This window comes from Hemitrygon akajei, unplaced genomic scaffold (genome assembly GCF_048418815.1).
Source record: "Hemitrygon akajei unplaced genomic scaffold, sHemAka1.3 Scf000085, whole genome shotgun sequence".
In the NCBI taxonomy this organism is placed as follows: Eukaryota; Metazoa; Chordata; class Chondrichthyes; order Myliobatiformes; family Dasyatidae; genus Hemitrygon; species Hemitrygon akajei.
In genome coordinates this window covers 1,380,198-1,399,729 of record NW_027331971.1, presented here as the reverse complement: position 1 = coordinate 1,399,729, position 19,532 = coordinate 1,380,198, and the positions used below count along the sequence as shown (strand labels likewise).

General features: G+C 46.2%; 1 protein-coding gene and 1 long non-coding RNA gene across 2 annotated transcripts in view; one reads left to right on the top strand and one right to left on the bottom strand.

Moving 5' to 3' along the window:
* Nucleotides 1-1,839: 1,839 nt before the first annotated feature.
* LOC140722704 (uncharacterized) overlaps nt 1,840-19,532 on the top strand; it is a 328,213-nt gene continuing 310,520 nt past the window's right edge. The window contains exon 1 of the long non-coding RNA XR_012097720.1: nt 1,840-2,246. This is a non-coding gene — a long non-coding RNA (uncharacterized lncRNA). The remainder of the gene's footprint in view (nt 2,247-19,532) is intronic.
* On the bottom strand, nt 7,247-10,788 carry LOC140722696 (uncharacterized). The gene is made up of 2 exons (XM_073037395.1): nt 7,572-10,788; nt 7,247-7,538 (listed from the first exon to the last, which is right to left on the bottom strand). The coding sequence occupies exon 1, from the start codon at nt 9,827-9,829 to the stop codon at nt 8,036-8,038; it is 1,794 nt and encodes a 597-aa protein (XP_072893496.1). The 5' UTR covers nt 9,830-10,788; the 3' UTR covers nt 7,247-7,538; nt 7,572-8,035.

Genomic DNA, 19,532 nt, shown 5'->3' with positions numbered 1-19,532 from the left:
AAACCGTTCTTCCGTGATGAGCCCGCCACCCCGGCAAGGGAGGACGCACACGAGCTCTCACCGGCTTTCGCTATTAAACGCTGTCGCGGGATTTCCAGTGTTTCTCCTGGTGCGTCTCAAGGGGTTGTTCCCCAGACCCCTCTTTTATCCTTACTAACGAGGTCTCAGATGTCAATCAGGTTGGGATGATGCAATCCCTCAACCAGACCACTCTGGTTGTCCCCTGAGGGGTTTCAATGAATAGTACAGTACTCAATACACAATTCCGTCTCCAAGAGACAATGGCCGTTATCAGTGGCTCCGTTCCGCTGAGGCAGACAGCAAGGGGTGGGAGAGTGCTGGTGTAGCCCTGTATATAAAAAATGATATTAAATCATTAGAAAGAGATGACATAGGGATTGGAAGGTGTAGGGTCTCTATGGGTTGAGATAAGAAATGGCAACGGTAAAAGAACCCTAATGGCAATTGTATACGGGCCTCAAAACAACACCCCGGATTTGGATTACAAATTACACCAGAAAAGGCGTGTCAAGAGGGCAATGTCATAATAGTTGGGGATTTTAACATGAAATTCGATTGGGAAAGCCAGGCCAGTACTGGACCTCAACAGAGTAAAACTGAAGAATGTCTAAGAGAACAGCTTGTTGTTGAACGCAATACGGGGTCGGCTGTGCTGGATTGGGTTTTGTGTAAGGATCGGGGGTGATAAAAGAGATTAAGGTTAAGGAACCTTCAGGGAAGAGTGATCACAATATGATCGAGTTCACTTTGAAATTTGAGGAGAAACTAAATGTCAATGTGTCGGTATTTCAGTGGAAAAAAAGGAAATTTTAATGGCATGAGAGGGAAACGGGCTAAAGTTGACTGGAAAGAGACACTGGCAGGAAGGACAGCACAGCAGCAATGGCTGGAGTTTCTGCGAAAAATTGGGGAATTGTGAGACAAATATATTTCAAATAAGAAAACATTTTCGAATGGAAGATGGACACTACCGTTACTGACAAGTAAATTCAAAGATAAAATAAAAGTAAAATGGAGAGCATACAAGGAAGCCAAATCTAGTGGAAGGTAGATGATTGCGAAGCTTTTAAAAACTTACAGAAGGAAACTAAGAAGGTCATTAGGAAGGAAAAGATTAATTATGAAAGGTAGCTGGTGACTAAAGAGAACAAGAGAATTGAGGATAGATAGAGGACTAATAGAAAATGACGCTGGAGATAATGTAATGAGAGTCGCAGAGATGGCAGAAGAACCGAATGTGAATTTTGCATCAGTCTTCACAATGGAAGACATCTGCAGTATACCGGACATTCAAGAGTATCAGGGAAGTATGTGCAGTGAAAATTACGACTGTGAAGGTGCTCAGGGAGCATAATGGTCTGACAATGGACAAATCCATTTTCAGGATGGAGTAAAACGGGGGAAGATGCCAAAATAAGAAAATTGGGAGGAGCTGGAAAGAGCACAAGCTAGAAGGTAGTAGATGAAACTGGATGTGTGGGATAGTGGGCGAAATGTAGCTTGGGTGATAATGGGAAAAAGCAAAGAGCTGGAGAAGAAGGAATCTGATAGGAGAGAGTGGATCATTGGAGAAAGGGAAGCAGAAGGGGACCGAAGTGAGGTGATTGGCAAGTGAAGAGAAGAGTAGGCCAGAGTGGTGAAATGAAGAAGAGGGAAAAGGGAGAGGCGAAATACCGGAAAGCCGAGATATCTGTGTTCATGTCATAAAATTGGAGGTTCCATAGACATAATTTAATTGCAGTTTACTCCTCCAACCTGAGGCTGCTCATGTGGCAGCAAAGGAGACGATGTGCGACATTTCAGACCGGGAATGGGGACTGGAATTGAAATGTTTGGCCACTGGGAAATTCTGCTTTTTGTTGTTGAAGCCGAGATGCTCGACTAAACGTTGATTAATCTGAAGAAGGCACGTCTGTACGAAACGTCGACATTATTCATCTCCATAGAAGTTGCCTTATACGTTGAGTTCTTTCATCATTTTGTATGTGTTGTGATTATTGTTGTTAACGGTTTTCGTGCGTCCATTATCTTCGTAAGTCTGGACGCGATATCAGGTTAAGGTTCTTCAATATATTACAGGAGCATACAAACAACATATATTTTTTTATATTTCTATTGGAAGATCGATAACTGAGACAATTTCCCAGAGCGGATCTATAATCGAGACAAAGTCTATGGAGTCTGGGAATGGACAAGATCAACAATAAGAATCATGAAACCGAGAGGTGAGACTGAGAGACTTTCACGGCAGCATTCACTGAATTCTCGATTCATCATTTCTTCGTCTTTGGGATTTTGCAATTTCGTGTGAAGCTCTCCATACCTCATCATATTTGAGATTTTACCTGAATGAAATCATGCTTATTTTTACCGCAGCTGTTGGAAAACACGTCAGCCTTGTGTACAATTGAACACTTAGCGTGCTAGAGTGAGTATAAATGAATGATCGTGGAGATACATCAGCTCAGAGTTTCTTCAGCGAGATCGCGGGCAGCTCGAATACAGGGTGAATCACACACGGAATGCCTGAAACTATCTACAGTATGAGAAAGACATATTACTTGATCGTTGCCGTTATTGGTGTCCCTGGTAGGAACAGACGCGAACTAACATCTGCAGTACAATGTGCGCGGTCTTTGGACCCGTTCAGTTACCGACAGCGTTATGATCCTGGTGTATTAGTGAGTGTGGTGCAGTCATTGTGACAGAACTCTTGTGTTCGGTCAGAAGTTTCCTTGCAGTTTAATCAGTAGACAAGGTTGAAAAGAAAAAAAAAACAAACATTAACTGAAACAGATGTAGAGTGGAAGATCGGGGAGTTGGATATATTGTGTGGACATGACAGGCAGCTTTGATTTATCAAGGTAAAACCGCTATCAAAGTAAACTCCAATTCTCCAGCGCGCTCGGCACCATTCAGGGCCAGGGCGTTTTTTTTCCGCACCAATATTTCAAAATGCTTTAATTTAAAATTGAAAGTAATTGTGCTGTGTTTGAAAAAATGCTACAAGGTTGAGGAGAACGCGGAAAGCGAAACCCTGGTGAGATTCACTTGTGTGTTCAATCTCGGACCATCGGGAGTTTTGAAAATTCAAATCGTGTCGCTGTGCGTTTTTGTTTACAAGGGTTTGTTTCCACGCCTTATTATCAGTGAAGAGGGGTTTCGCCAACCAGAGGTGTCTGTTAGATGCCTGACTGGGTAATGTACATGCAATACTCTGGTCTGGAAAAATAAACATCGAACCATTTGGAATAATGCTTCTGTAATTCGGAGCAGGTCAGGAAGAATGTGCTAAAAAAAAATGAAAATGGGAACTTCCTGATCTGATCCGTTGTCGTAGTTTGAAGGAACCGCATCCAAGTGTATTTGCAGAATTTAAAAGCAGCGAGCCCAGCTGGGCCGGCGAGGGCAGGTGACAAACGGGAGTCGAAAAGGAGATGAACGCCTGCGAACAGAGGAAGTAAATGTGCTACGAACTTTGAACGTTGTAAATGGACAACCTCAGAGGCAGCGGGGCGTAGCGACATGCGATGAGTGCCAGGATATGAAGGAAGTGCCGAGGTATTCAAACTTTACACATCGGTCGTAAAGCTCCCTTGGCGATCAGTTGACAGTGCCTCATTCCCAAATCCTGCTCCTCTTGCAGTACCGAGTATGTAACCTTCCTCCCTGCTTGCGCACCATTGCTCAGTCTGCGAAGCACGATTTACGCCTTTTAAACCTCCAGTATTGAGCGCCCGCCAGGTTTGATTGTTCTCTCTTTACAGCTTATCTCTGTCCCAGAGCGTGAGAGAGTAATTCATTGATTCCTTCTGCTGTCCCCACCCCCACCCCAAATGAATTTAGTGGCGATTGTGATCCTGTCCCGGGGAATGTGCGGCCTCTCCACCTGCACCACTCGCTACCTGGTGGCCGTGACAACGGTGGATCTATTGACCGTTGTCTTGGTGGTGATATTGTGCCCGCTCAGTTATTATTACTTCCCTGGGACTTTCCTGGCCATCACCCCCGTATGCAGTGTGATTGCTGCCCTGACAGAGACAGCCACAGACTCCTCTGTCTGGTCAGTTGTCACCTTTCCCTTTGATCGGTTTGTCGTCATCTGTTTCCAGAGGTGGAGAGTAAAGTATTGCACCGGGAAAACTGCGTCTGTGGTTCTGATAACAACCAGTGTTCTGGTCTGTTTGAATCATGTGTCCTACTTCTTACATTGCAACCTGTGAAAGTGATTGACAATATACCCGGAGACTGCGTTCCAAAGACGGGATACTATACGGATCCCGGGTGGGTGGGATATGACTGTCTTACTACTGTTCTAACGTCGTTACTCCCATTCAACTAATTAACAAACAAAATATCTAACCTCTTCTCAGAGGCGGTTGCCGTGATTTCCATCTGGACACTGCAGAATGGACGGTCACCGAAGAACATGACAGCGGAGAGAATAAAACTGGTTTAGAGCCCGAGAGAGGACAACACAGGCAAACACACATTCACACCTTCAGCCCGCGACATCCACCTTCTATCTCACCTTACCTTTTCTGTTTATTTGCCCAGCATATTCCAGCCCTGTCACCGTCACAACCCTGTCATTAATGATAAAGCGGGAGAGCATCCAAGGGTATTTAAAACCTAATCAGCAAAATTGCATCTCATTTGTTACTTCAGTCTTTTGCGGCAGGATGAAATGAAAAAGAAAGTCACCAGTCTAAGGAGCTTACAGTAAATCTCGCACTTGTCCTTGGTATCAGATAAAGCTGTTGTGGAGAAATGATTAACACTACAGAACTCCTGGATTTGGTTCATAATTGTGCAAATTTCCATGGAACACCCAAATTCCTACTCCAGGGAGAAATGTCACCTTCCTTCCTGATTTTGAATGAATGATGCTTGCCACTTGATGGCGACTGTGTGAGCAATCAAATGGCATATTCTGCTTTAGAGCCTGAGAAAGGAACACTTCGTCTTGAATTTGTTACTCTTTCAAAGTGCATGTTTGTTATTTTTCTGTCAACCGCCTGGTCCTCTATTGACACAAGGAACCACTCAGCTTCTGAGAAGAGATCTCCAGTTTTGAGCCTGACCTCAGACGCTTCACATTGACACCTTGTCTGCTCAGATGGTGGATCTCACCCGTGGACGGTTATGCTCATCCATTGGTTAACTCAATCCTCTTTAGCAGAGTTTCCCAACCTACTTTAGCCCCAGTGCCGCGAGTTGAGAACAGTCCAGTACCCCCGTCACTAACTTATGCATCTGCAACGTCTGCTAGGGTGGTTAGGTCGGACGAGATCGCCAAGTGTCAGACGCGTTGTGATGACGAATGCTCAAGGCCTGCAGTGCGATGCTTCTTCCTGTGTCCCAGCGCCACCACCTTTTTTGGAAGTGCCTGCTCTACTAATGGTCGGTCAGATCTGATGCCTTAAGTTAGAGGCGGCTTATCGCCCCACCAAGATTCTTTAATGTCCCCCTAGCGAGTGTTATTTGCTCCTAAAGCCATCTTAGGACATGTAACCACCCCAGAGGGAATAACTGCTCGATTGTGATCATTTCTTCATCTTTCTGGTCTGAGCTTTCATTTCAGTTCAGAATAGTACATGCTCGCAGCATGTTGAATCCTGTTTTCATTGATGAAAATACATCCTTAGAAGAGTTACAGTGAGTAGGACAGAGGGAATGGGACTCCCTCAACACTGTGTGTGCAGCTCCCTCAAATCTTGCTTGCTCCTCTCCATAGTGCACTCACTTTATCTTCCACTCCCTTTCTCCCTACCCTTCACCCTCCTCTCAATTCTCAGCACACCTTCCTCTCTGCTTCTCCTCCGTCTTCTCTCACTCTCCATTTCCTCCTCTCCCCTCTTATCCTAATACATCCTCTCCCACTTCCTCACCTCCCTCTCCTACTCCAGTCACCCCAACTTCCGCTCACTCTCACCTCTCTTCTCCCCTTTCTGTCTACAAACCACACCCCCACCCCGACACTGAATCTCAGCCCGTGCTCACTCCAGGATAGCAACCCGTCCCTTTCAATATGCGACAGTGACATCGACAAGATAAGTAGCCTTGGTGACATCGGAACATACTGGCGTTTGGAGTTGGATGAAGCAGAGGAGGGAGAGAGTGACAGAGAGATAGAGGAAGAGGGAGAAAGAGAGAAGGGGGAGGAAGAGATAGAGAAAGAGGGGGAGGGAGGGTTGGAGGGAGGAGAGAACAGGCTGAGTGGTGGTTGTGAAAAAGAGGGAGAGAGAATCGAGAGACTATGGGTGTTAGTGAGCAAGACTGAGGAGAGCTGGCAGGGAAGTGTTAGAGGTGAGAAACAGAGGGGAGAGAGATGGTGGCAACAACCAGTGAGGGGAGAGAATTGCGGGAAGAGTGAGATGGATGTGGGTAAGAAATAAACGGGGAGCAAGTGAGGGGCAGAAAGAGGCATGGGAGAGAATGACGGAGGAGAGATATTGGAGGGAATATGAGAGGGAAGAGAGATGGGGAGTTAAGCTGGGATAGAAACCAGGGATTGAGACGGGGGAGATATACGAGGGAAAGGGACATATTGATCAGTGAGAGAGAAACTGACAGGGATCGAAAAGGGCCACTCATTTTAAATGGAGACATATGGAAATTTCTAAAATTCTAAATCTTCCATGTAAATTCCTTTAGTATCAGTGAAGTGTCTATCTAGCTGAGTGTAGGCGGCTGACTGGGTACATTTTAGGTGGAGATAGAGGGGGATAGACACAGAAGCATAGATCAGTCATGGCCATGTTGAATAAACATAATATCATAAGACTTCCTCTTTCTTATGAATTGATTTCCCTGTAGTCTGAGGGTGTACCCCTGGTCCTGGGCTACGCATTATGGGAAACATCCTCTCTATCTTGGCTTTACAGCAGTCAGGAAACCCGCCCATAATTCTAAACTCCAGCGGGAGCAGCACAGAGACATCAAATACCATGAGCTGTGGTCTTGTTAAGCAGCTTCAGCTGCAGCACCTTGTTCAGAACCATCTGAAAATCCAAACAAACAACACCCACCACCTTTCGTATTTCACCAAAAAATTCCAAGAGATCTGTCTGGGAAGAGGAAAACCATGCTGTTTTGGCCGTACAGGGGAGGATTTAAAAGGACTGTCATGGAACAGAATCACTGGCAGGGTCCAGCTGGCCAGAGCTGACTCTCTACCGTACACTAGGTGTGTTATAAATTCACTTAAGTACCAGAGACAGAGTTTAAAATAAACTGATTTATTTGTTTCAGATTCAGAATATTAAACACCAGTCCCATTAAAGGTGAAAGAAGAAACTCCTCCCATTCCCAGTGACCAGGGTGCAGAACTGGGTGTGGTGAGCAGCAGCAATAATTGCAGAGTTCAGCACCGACAGTCACTCTCGAAATTGCATTCAGCAACGGTGATGGACAAATATCCAGCATGCAGCTTATTGAAACTTTCTCCCCACTGTGAACCCGGTAGTGTGTCACATGTATAACATGCTGCAAGGTTTCACTGCTCATGTAATGGCCTCTCTGTAATGTTTCACTGCTAATGTAATGGCCTCTCTGCAATGTTTCACTGCTGAGGTAATGGTTTCTCTGCAGCAGCAATGTTTAGGTTAAGACTAGAGATAACAGGGTTTTGGAGTGTGGGGCGATCCAATGAGAGAAACATTCTTTCTTGTGAGTCTGGAAGAGAGAATTTGTGGTCTTTCGCTAGGGAGAGATGAGAAGACGTGAATGGAGAGAGCGGGCCCTTTTTCTTTGTTTACTTTACGAACCCTATAATCAAAGTAAGAATTATAAAGCTCAATCGTTTAATCGCATATTGTGTACTGTTTGTAATTTCGGGGAACTGATTTGTAACAGGGGACACATCACACAGCATCCACCCAAACGAGATTTCACAAGTTTGGCTGGGCTGGGGGCTATCACCCCTACATTAAGCTGCTAGCCGAAGCAAGAGTTACATACACCTAGATGACTGAGTGAATCGCTTCCCAAGGTCTGAGCAGGTGATCAGCCTCTACCCACTGTGAACTCGCTGGTGTCTCTGTAGTTGAGATGACCAAGTGAATCCCTTCCCGCAGTCTGGGCAGGTGAACGGCTTCTCCCCAGTGTGAACTCGCTGATGTACCTTCAGTTGAGATGAGCAAGTGAATCCCTTCCCACAGTCTGAGCAGGTGAACGGCCTCTCCCCAGTGTGAACTCTCTGATGTACCCTCAGTTGGGATGAGCAAGTGAATCCCTTCCCACAGTCTGAGCAGGTGAACGGCCTCTCCCCAGTGTGAACTCGTTGATGTACCCTCAGTTGGGATGAGCAAGTGAATCCCTTCCCACAGTCTGAGCAGGTGAACGGCCGCTCACCAGTGTGAACTCTCTGATGTACGTTCAGTTGAGATGACTGAGTGAATCCCTTCCCACAGTCTGAGCAGGTGAACGGCCTCTCGCCAGTGTGACCTCGCTGATGTACCCTCAGTTGGGATGAGTAAGGGAATCCCTTCCCACAGTCTGAGCAGGTGAATGGCCTCTTGCCAGTGTGAACTCGCTGATGTACTTTCAGTTCAGATGACTGAGTGAATCTCTTCCCACAGTCTGAGCAGGTGAACGGCCTCTCGCCAGTGTGACCTCGCTGATGTACCCTCAGTTGGGATGAGTAAGGGAATCCCTTCCCACAGTCTGAGCAGGTGAATGGCCTCTCTCCAGTGTGAACTCGTTGATGTACCTTCAGTTCGGATGAGCAGGGGAATCCTTTCCCACAGTCTGAGCAGGTGAACGGCCGCTCCCTTATGTGAACTCGTTGGTGAGCCATCAGGTACGACGACCGAATGAATCCCTTCCCACAGTCTGAACAGGTGAATGGCCTCTCACCAGTGTGAACTTGCTGATGTGACTTCAGGTTAGACGAGCAAATGAATCCCTTCCCACAGTCCGAGCAGGTGAATGGCCGCTCCCCAGTGTGAACTCGCTGGTGTTTCATTAGGGAGGATGACTGAGTGAATCCTGTCCCACAGTATGAGCAGGTGAATGGCCTCTCTCCAGTGTGAACTCTCTGATGTACCTTCAGTTGAGATGACCGAGTGAATCCCTTCCCACAGTCTGAGCAGGAGAACGGCTTCTCCCCAGTGTGAACTAGCTGGTGTACCATTAGGTCAGATGACCGAGTGAATCCCTTTCCACAGTCTGAGCAGGTGAACGGCTTCTCTCCAGTGTGAACTCGCTGATGTACCTTCAGTTGAGATGACTGAGTGAATCCCTTCCCACAGTCTGAGCAGGTGAATGGCCTCTCCCCAGTGTGAACTCTCTGATGTACCCTCAGTTGGGATGAGCAAGTGAATCCCTTCCCACAGTCTGAGCAGGTGAATGGCCTCTCCCCAGTGTGAACTCTCTGATGTACCTTCAGATGGGATGAGCAAGTGAATCGCTTCCCACAGTCTGAGCAGGTGAATGGCCTCTCGCCAGTGTGAACTCGCTGATGTACCTTCAGTTGGGATGAGCAAGGGAATCCCTTCCCACAGTCAGAGCAGGTGAATGGCCTCTCCCCAGTGTGAACTCGCTGATGTACCTTCAGTTCAGATGACTGAGTAAATCCCTTCCCACAGTCTGAGCAGGTGAACGGCCTCTCTCCAGTGTGAACTCGCTGATGTATTTTCAGTTTAGATGAGCAAGTGAATCCCTTCCCACAGTCTGAGCAGGTGAACGGCCTATGCCCACTGTGAACTCGCTGGTGTACCTTCAGATGGGATGACTGAGTGAATCCCTTCCCACAGTCCGAGCAGATGAACAGCCTCTCCCCAGTGTGAACTCGCAGATGAGCCATTAGGTCAGATGGGCAAGTGAATCCCCTCCCACAGTCCGAGCAGGTGAACGGCCTGTCCCCAGTGTGAACTCACTGGTGAGCCATTATGTCAGATGACCGAGTGGATTTTTCCCCACAATTTCAGCAGATGACCAGCCTCTGCCCAGTGTGAACTGACTGGTGTGTCCACAGGTGGGAAGACCGACTGGATCCCTTCTCTCACACAGAACAGGTGAATGGCCTTGTCCCAGTATGAACTTGCTGATGTACCTTCAGTTGAGACGACCAACTGAACCCATTCCCACAGTCTGGGCAGGTGAATGGGTTTCCCCATGTAAAATAACGGGCGTAGAAGTCAGTCAGATGATCGAGTGAATCCCTCCCCACAGTCTGAACAGGAAGGAAGATGAAGTGAATCCCTTGCTCCACTTCGTAAATATCTGGTCAGAGACAGCAAAACTGGCGTGATCTGCTTGAGATTCCAGTCGACAAATTCCTCATCATTTTCAACCTGTAAAAAGATTTACTAAATCCATCAATGGGTGTAGGACAACATTTCAGATGAGATCACTTGACTCGTCAAGGTGTGATATGGCTTCACACCATTAGAGTGAAGTTCAACCCAAGTTGGAGAGAGCAGTCATCTTCTAACTGGGCACAGTGCTAGTATCTGGAATGACCATCAAATTCTCTGATGCTCCTCCTGTCTCTATGAGAATGGGGCATTTCTGCCGTCTCCAATCTGTGACCTGGCTCATTTTGACTCTTTCCATTGGTATTATTCCCTGTTCCCACTGAGCAGCATGGGTGCCTGGCCCCACAGTAACTGAAACACTCTCACACAAATAGCCGGTACTCATTCCACACACCCACCACTCTCTGTGTAAAAAAACTAACCCCTGACATCCCCTCAGTATCTATTTCCAAGCACCTTAAAACTACGCCCCTTGTGTTAGCCACTTTAGACCTGGGGGAAAAAGCCTCTGGCTATCCACACGATCAATGCCCCTCATCATCTTTTCACCTAAAATATGCTCTAAACATAAACAAGGGAATCATACATTGCTTTGAGGTTTTGTTAGAAGTATACAAAATTATTTGGGTACATATACGGTAAATGCAAGCAGCATTTTCCACTGAGGTTGGGTGCGGTGATAACCAGAGGTCATGGGTAAGTGGTGAAGGCAAAAATTTAACAGAAGCGTGTGGAAAAAGTCTTCACTGAAATGGTTGTGTGAGTTTGGAATGAGATGTCAGCACAGTTGGTGAATATGAGCTCGGTTTCAGCATTTAAAAGAAGTTTGGATGGGAGCCTGGATGGTAGGGTTATGGAGAGCAATGGTCCCCTTGCAGATAGTTGCATTTGACAACTTAAATGTTTTTTCAGCATTGACTAGCTGGGCCAAGTAGCCTGCTTCTGTACTGAACTTCTCCACGTTTCTGTGACAGAGAAGCTGGACAAACTTGTTTGGAAGGGAAAAGGTAGGAGGGACAACAGAGCAGCAATGGCTGGAGTTTCTGGGAGCAATTCGGGAGCTGAGTGATCGATACATCCAAAAGAAGTGGAAGCATTGGAAAGGCAGAAGGACACAACTGTGGCTAAAATGAGAAGTGAAAGCCAAAATAAAAGCCAAAGAGAGGGCAAACAAAAGAGCAAAAACCATTGGGAAGCTTTTAGAAACCAACAGAAGATGACTTAAAAAAAAAGTCAGATGAGCTCAGTGCGTGGAATCATGATATTGTACACATTAATGTGACTTGGTAGCACCCAACAGTCTGAGGCATTTAGAGAAACAACATATCCAGGGCCTCAATACCTCTTGAAAACCAAGGTTCTCTGCCCCAGTTACCTTTCAACTTTTATTTTGTCAGGCACGTACAAACTCTACACCCTCAAAATTTCACTTCTGAAGGCCTCCCACTTACCAAGTACTCCTTTGCCAGAAAACAGCCTGTCCCAAACCACAGTTGCCAGATCCTTTCTGATACCACAAAATTGACCTTTCTCCAATTTAGAATCTCAACCCGTGATCCAGATCTCTCTTTTTCCATATTTACTTTGAATCTCATGGCATTATGATCACTAATTGCTATCACCAGCCCTGGATCATTTCCTAACAGCTTATTGCACACTTCTACATCGGGAATCCTACGTACTGATCAAGAGCACATTTGACAAACTCTACCCCATCTAGTCCTTTTACAGTATAGGAGTCAGACAATATCTGGAAAGTTAAAAGCACTTGCTGAAACAACCTTTGTTTCTTGTCATGGTCTGCGATCTCTCTGGAAATTTGTTCCTCTAAATCCCTCAGACTGTTGGGTGCAACCAAGTCCCAATAATGGCTACAATATCATAATTCCCTGTCCTCAGCTTATCTGGCTTCCCTACGATGCTTCTTTCATTGTGATAAACGCAGCTCAGCACATTCATACCATGCTCAACCATTTGATTGCTGACTCTGTCTGAGGTCTGAACAACATCTGACTGGTGTCAAGAAAACAACCTTTCCCTGACTGTCACAAAAACAAAGGAGCTGTTTGTGGATTACAGGAGGAATGGAGAAAGGCTAGCCCCTATTGACGTCAATGGATCTGGTGAACAGCTTTAAGATCCTCAGCACAAACATCAACAAGGATCTCACATGGTCTGTACATACCGGCTGTATTGTGAAAAGAGCACAGGAGCCCCTTTTACACCTCAGATGGTTGAAGAGGTTTGTTATGGGCCCCAAATCCTAAGAGCTTTCTACAGGAAGACAATTGAGAGCATCCTGACTGGCTGCATCACTGCCTGGTATGTGAACTGTACTTCCCTCAATCTCAGGAACCTGCAGGGAGTGGTGCAGACAGCCCCGCACATCTGTAGATGTGAACTTCCCATGATCAAGGGCATTTACAGAGACAGGTGTTTAAAAGGGGCACAAAGGATATTGGGGACCCAATTCACCACAACCACAAACTGTTCCTGCTGCTACCATCCAGGAAACAGTACCACAGCAAAAGGATTAAAAGGATTCGGGATGGCATCTTCTCCCAGGCCATCAGACTGATTAATTCATGCTGATAGAATTGCATTTTTGCTTTATTGACTGTCCAATGTACAAACTATTTATTAGAAATTACTATAACTTACACATTGCACATTTAGACAGAGATGTAACGTAAAGATTTCTACTCCTCATGTATATGAGGGACTCCGAGCTGATCCAGAATTCATCCATTTCAAATTCCAACTCCTTAAACTGCCGGGTTACAAGCTGCAGCTGGATGTACATCTTGTAGGTGAGGGCATCAGGGACACTGGAGGTCTCCCCACCTCCCCTCCAATTTGTAATGACCGGTGTGTACATAAATCTTGTACTGTACATTTTTTTCCAAGTGACAACATGTGCAGAGTGAATTTTATATAGAGGTATTCATTTTAACAGCTAGCAAATCACTGTCGATAACAACTTTGATCTCCTCTGGGTTTGATCAAGTTCATCTGCTCTCTCACACAAACTGTATAGCAGGCCTGTAATGGGTAATGAAGGATTTTCTCACCAAAGCTCTTGCATATTGTCCATAAGTGGTTTGTTTGCTAAATTACGCTTTAAAAAGTCAGTTCCAAATATCACTCCACTTCTTCCCACTTCTAAATTCTCCAGCAATTTTTGCATCACCACAATACACACAGGTAACATAAGTTTCTATAATGGACATAAGTACTTCCCGTCAACCCTCCTGAGGAATTTAGGATATATAAAACAAAACATTTTGATCCTATGTAATCTCTGGCTACAAGAGCATTTGGGATTGAATAGGAATTTTTGAACTGAAGTAAACTCTGTCTTCAGTGGTTTGCTAAGACAGGCTCATTACCAGTTCTCTGTGGCTTGCAGAGAGACACACTGAGAGCTGATAACATTATACATTGTACCCTCATTAGCTGATAACATTATACATTGTACCCTCGTTTGAGATAAGGGAGGAGGACTCTCTGATAAGGACAGGAATGAATATCTGTCTGTAATTATGTCAGAGCCTTGCAAAGGGAATATCTGATAAGGACTGAACAGTACATCCATCTGTAATTAGAACCTTCATTTAGCGAACTCTCTTATCTACGTAATTTAGTTTTGCACCAATAGATTTGGTGGGCATACCAGCTCAAATAACATCTTGCAATAGTAATGTCTGGGGCTTACTTTGTATAAATGTCTGGGTTCATGTATAAATACACGGCTGTAACCTGACTAAGTCAGTCCACTTGTCAGATGGTGGCAGTGCTTACGTGCCTTCCCTTTGACAACTGGGTCTCAAACTCCTGCAGGAGAATGCACAATAAACTGTGGTGATGATAAGAAGCTGGTCTCCCGGGTTTTATTCAGATTCAACTTTCACATTTAGTGTCACGAACAGGATCCCAATATAGGGAGTGCCAAGCTGACGGGCTGAGTAAGCGGCTGGACCACTCTGGGGACTGCGGAGACTGACTGGGCACCCAATAGCTATTTTACATTTTGTCGCTCTCCGTTAGTTCCTTTCGAGGTACGGTCCCTCGTCCAAGGCTGATCACATACCTTGACGGGATCGGGAAAGAATCTGTTGGGGGACTCGTATAAGGTAGACAAAATTTTACTAAGTGGGCAGGAGGCGGTTCCAGGTAAATTTCACTAAGTGGACAGGAGGCAGGAGGTGCCAGCCGGGTAAATTTATCTGATTGTTAATTGAGCGGGAGGCTTTGTGCTGGGTATATTATTTGGTGCACATGGGTCAATTGCAGTCGATTGATATGAGTGGGCCAGGAGCAGCCCTACACAGCGTGCAAGAGTTTTCCAGACAAGGAAAAAGATTTGCGCATGTTGAGTACAGCGCTGAATAAGAAATTGGGGAACAAAATGTGGCCACTGCGGAGGAACCAGGGATATTACCTCATGAGAACAAGCAGTAAATTTGATATGGGAAAAAAACTGTGGAAAGAAGTGGAAATTGTTGAAAAGGGAATGGAAGGAAAAGGCAGATGGAAAGCGGAACAGTACATTATTAGCAAGTTGGAGGAATAATGCATGTGACAAAGGGAGAGAGGTATGTACCGCAGGAAGAACACCAAAGGTTGGGAGACGCTAAAAGTGGAGCGTGAATGGGTGGATAGACGCAGCAAGCAAGAGCAGGGAAAACAACGTAAGCAAACCAAGGCTGGCCTAGATAGGAGAGCAGGGCAGGAACATCAGTCCGAAGTTCGAACTGATAGGGATACAAGGGATCCCGAACCCATGTCTGGCATACTGACCCTGTTTGAGGACAATGACCATGATGAGGAGTGGGCACCCACCATAACACCCCCCACCCAACTTACCAGGAGCCAAGTGCACCCAGTGCTCCCAAACCCCAATCCTCCCAGTACTCAGATACAGTGCCCGCTCAGGTAAAACAGTGGCGGCAGGGAAGGGGAGGTCTGTAAACCCTGAGATTCATTAAGAGAATACCAAGACAGGAAGGGAAGGATCCAATAGAACCCCAGAGTTAATGGCTCCACAAAGACATTGGCTCAATGGAAGAAGCCAGAGAGTGGTAGTGGAGGATTGCTACTCTGAGTGCAGGCCTGTGACTAGTGGTGTGCCACAGGGATCAGTGCTGGGTCCATTGTCATTTGTCATCTATATCAATGATCTGGATGATAATGTGGCAAATTGGATCAGCAAATTTGCCGATGATACAAAGATTGGAGGTGTAGTGGATAGTGAGGAAGTTTTTCAAAGCTTGCAGAGGGATTTGGACCGGTCGAAGGAATGGGCTGAAAAATGGCAGATGGAGTTTAATGCGGACAAGTGTGAGGTATTACACCGGAAGGTCAAACCAAGGTAGAACATACAAGGTAAATGGTAGGACACTGAGGAGTGCGGTAGAACAGAGGGCTCTGGGTGTACAGATACATCATTCCCTAAAAGTGGCATCACAAGTAGATAGGGTTGTAAAGAGAGCTTTTGGTACATTAGCATTTATAAATCAAAGTACTGAGTATCAGAGTTGGAATGTAATGGTGAGGTTGTACAAGACATTGCTGAGATCGAATTTGGAGTACTGTGTGCAGGTTTGGTCACCTAATTACAGGAAGGATATTAATAAGTTTGAAAGAGTGCAGAGAAGGTTTATAAGGATGTTACCAGGACTTGAGAAACTGAGTTACAGAGAAAGGTTGAATAGGTTAGGACTTTATTCCCTGGAGCGTAGGAGAATGAGGGGAGATTTGATAGGGGTGTATAAAATTATGACGGGTATAGACAGAGTGAATGCTATCAGGCTTTTTCCACTGAGGCCAGAAGACAAAAAAAAACTAGAGGTCATGGGTTAAGGGTGAAAGGGGAAAAGTTTAAAGGGAACATGGGGGGGCTTCTTCAGGCAGAGTGGTGGGAGTGTGGAATGAGCTGCCAGATGAAGTGGTGAAAGTGGACTCACTTTTGACATTTAAGAAAAACTTGGACAGGTATATGGATGAGAGGGGTTTGGAGGGATATGGCCCAGGTGCAGGTCAGTGGGACTAGGCAGAAAAATGGTTCGGCACAGCCAAGAAGGGCCAAAAGGCCTGTTTCTGTGCTGTAATGTTCTATGATTCTGAAGGCAATTGCCCACCCGAATGCTGCCCAGTCCACCAGCAGCAGGAGGAGGGACAGTCCTCAGTGATTCCTGTGTATGCACCCTGGAAGCCTCAAGAAATGATAATGATCATGAATCAGGTCCCAGGTAGAAAAGAAAAACCAGCACAGTTTGCTCAGTGTGTCCACAGTACTATACAAATGTTTAATGTGACCCTGCAAGATTTATTCGGTCTCTGCTGCATGATTCTCTCAGCTGATGTGTGGCAGAAATGGAAAGCAGAATTGAGATACCAAACCTATCAGGAGTTACAGGCAGGAAACCATAATGAGAATGAACAGACAGACCAGATTATTCAAGCCTTGGAAAGGGCTCTCCAGCAACCTGTAAACATCACTAAAGTTCTTGAATGCAAACCTAAGCCTGGGGAATTGTGACCAGACTATCAGGAGCAGTTTGTGGCCTGCTACGGCACTGGGAATCCACCCCCCCCCCCCACCCCCAGTTTAAAGCCTTACCACTCCAATACTTACCAACTAAGTTATCCAACATGATTAAAACAAATAATATGGATTGGCCTGACAATGACCGAAATCGAATGCGACAAGCTTTGACATATTATTGGGACCCGACTTTCGAATCCCGATCAAACCCAAAGGGAACTAACATTAAAGGTGAATATGTTCAGCGGCAAAGAAAGACGCGAGTGGGCTATAACTGGGGATCCGAAATGGGAACAAAAACCTACCAAGGGACAGGTGGGGACAGCAACCTGTTTAGAAATTGACAATCAATGATGCTTCCTACCGTGAGTACCACCCCTCAGGAAGAGCCCAGTGTAATATTGCAAGTTGCTGGAATTCCTGTTCCGTTTATGATTGATATGGGGGCAACCACAACCACTCTCGATCAGGAAATAGTATCGGAAAAGGGAAAACAGCTATCAGACAATCACTCGGTTTGGGTTTGAATGAACGGAATGTACGTATCCACGTACCCGGCCACTGCAGGTGGAATTCCAGGGGACCCAGTGTGAGGTTTCATTTACAGTCACCACCAGTCGGGGGTGTAATCTAGCAGAGAGAGATTTGCTCTGTCCGTTGGAAGTCGAGATTCTCTGTGTGGACAAGGATATCACCCTGGGACTAGTGAACAACCGACATCTTCCCCAGTTACTGACACCACCCCACCCCCCCCCCCCCCCCAGTGGTGGGCACTTAATCTGTACTCCACTGTGTTTGAACCCCTTCTGCCAGCGGCCGACCCTCATGTGACTCTGTGCTATGACCCTCCGGGGTGCTCAACTGAGGAAAGCCAGTATTATGTCCCCCTCGAGGGACAGAATTTCCCAGTCACAGTGATTGGAGAACTTAAAGGAAAAGAGGGCAGCGCATTACTGGCCGAAGTTCCAGATTTCCTTTGGCGACAGACAGGACTGGTTGTTCCCCATACCACCATCAGGGTTTGCCCCGGGTTCAAATCAAAGACCCTAGGGTTCTTTGCCTACACACTGATGAAACAAGCCTCTAGCAACGAGGGAGACTGGCAAAACTTGGTCGAGGGACAACTCCAATACTGGAAGGACTTTGAGTTGAAGATGGCACATCTGGTAAGACAACCTTTTAATATTGACCAAGATGCTGTACCCCATCTCTGGGCAATTTCAGGCCACGAGATCGGCCACACCAACTGCCCCAGTCCGGATCACTGCAGAAGAAGGACAGACTCTCCCATCCATTCCGCAATACCCCCTCAAGCCCAACGCAACTCCATATAAGGATGGAGGCTCTTTTGTGGATCCAGCAGGGAAACAATATTTTGGCGATGCGATAGTAACTGACAGTGAAGTAATTGAGCAGGCCTCTTTTGAAGCAGCTGTCTCGTCCAGAAGGCTGAGTCGTTTGCTCTGACTTGTGCCTGTATCCTAGCAACAGATAAAAATGCGAACAATTACACGGACTCCCGTTATGCATTTGGAGTTGTACATGACTACCGGACTCTCTGGGAACATGGGGATTCCTGACTTGCTCTGGCCACCCCATTAGTAATGCCACCTTTGTAAACAACTTACTCACCGCTCAACAGCTACCTCGAGGTTTGGCTATTATTAAATGTGCGGCCCACACCTGCATGGCCAACCAGGTCACTAAACTCAATGCTTCAACAGATGAGACAGCGAAAAGTGCTGCACAATCCTCGATAGTTGTCGTCTCCTCGGGTTCCCATCAAGCAATCCTCCGTGACTCAAGCAGAACGAGTTTGCCAGACATGTGGGAGGTACGTACTTTTCAGGGGGACGCCTCTGAGGAGGAGTGCAAGCTGTAGTTCCAGGTGGGGTGCCAGAAAGACCCCGACCGAGGTTTCTGGATCACCCCAGCGGGACAGGTTTGTGTTCCTACACAGTTTTTACCTATATTGGTCGATTATGCACACACCTGGAAAAGGAGGGAATGGTTGTTAACCTGTACCCTGCACACCGGGTACGATTCCCTTGACCATTTTCGTGTCTACAAGTTGATGTTACTGAATTGCCTAGAGTACATTGCTATAGATACTGCTTAGCTATTATAGATGCATTTAACAGATGGATTGAAGCTATTCCAACTACCAATAATACTGTTATGACTGTTGTGAAGGTATTATTACGGGATATAATTCCCAGGTACAGCCTGCCAGAGATGCTGAGCTCTGACAATGGCCCACACTTTGTGGCGAAAGCAAGCGAAGGGGTGTGTAACAAACTAGCTATCAAGCAACAATTCCATTGTGTACACCACCCATGGGCCGCTGGCATAGTGGAAAGTGTCAATGGCACTCTGAAGAGTAAATTGGCCAAACTAACAGCGGAGACTGGACTCACTTGGTTGAAGGTCCCACTGTTAGACCTATTCTACATGAGGGTCACCCCACAGGGGAAAACAGTGTTGTCACCAGCTGAAATCATTTATGGACGGCCCATGAGGACACCCTGTGGACCAAGACCTTGTGTACCATTGTTCCCAGAAAGTCTACCAGGTAAATTGGATATGCATACCCTCAGGGAAGAGATGGGGAAATACATATGCCAACTAAACAAAATTTTCCAAGCATTACATTCACAGGTACGACAGGCTTACAAGGAAGAGAACCACCCCGCAGAGAGGAG

Bases quoted from the DNA above. Each gene is read 5' to 3' on its own strand.
- LOC140722696 (XM_073037395.1), bottom strand. From the start codon at position 9,829: ATGGCTCATCTGCGAGTTCACACTGGGGAGAGGCTGTTCATCTGCTCG.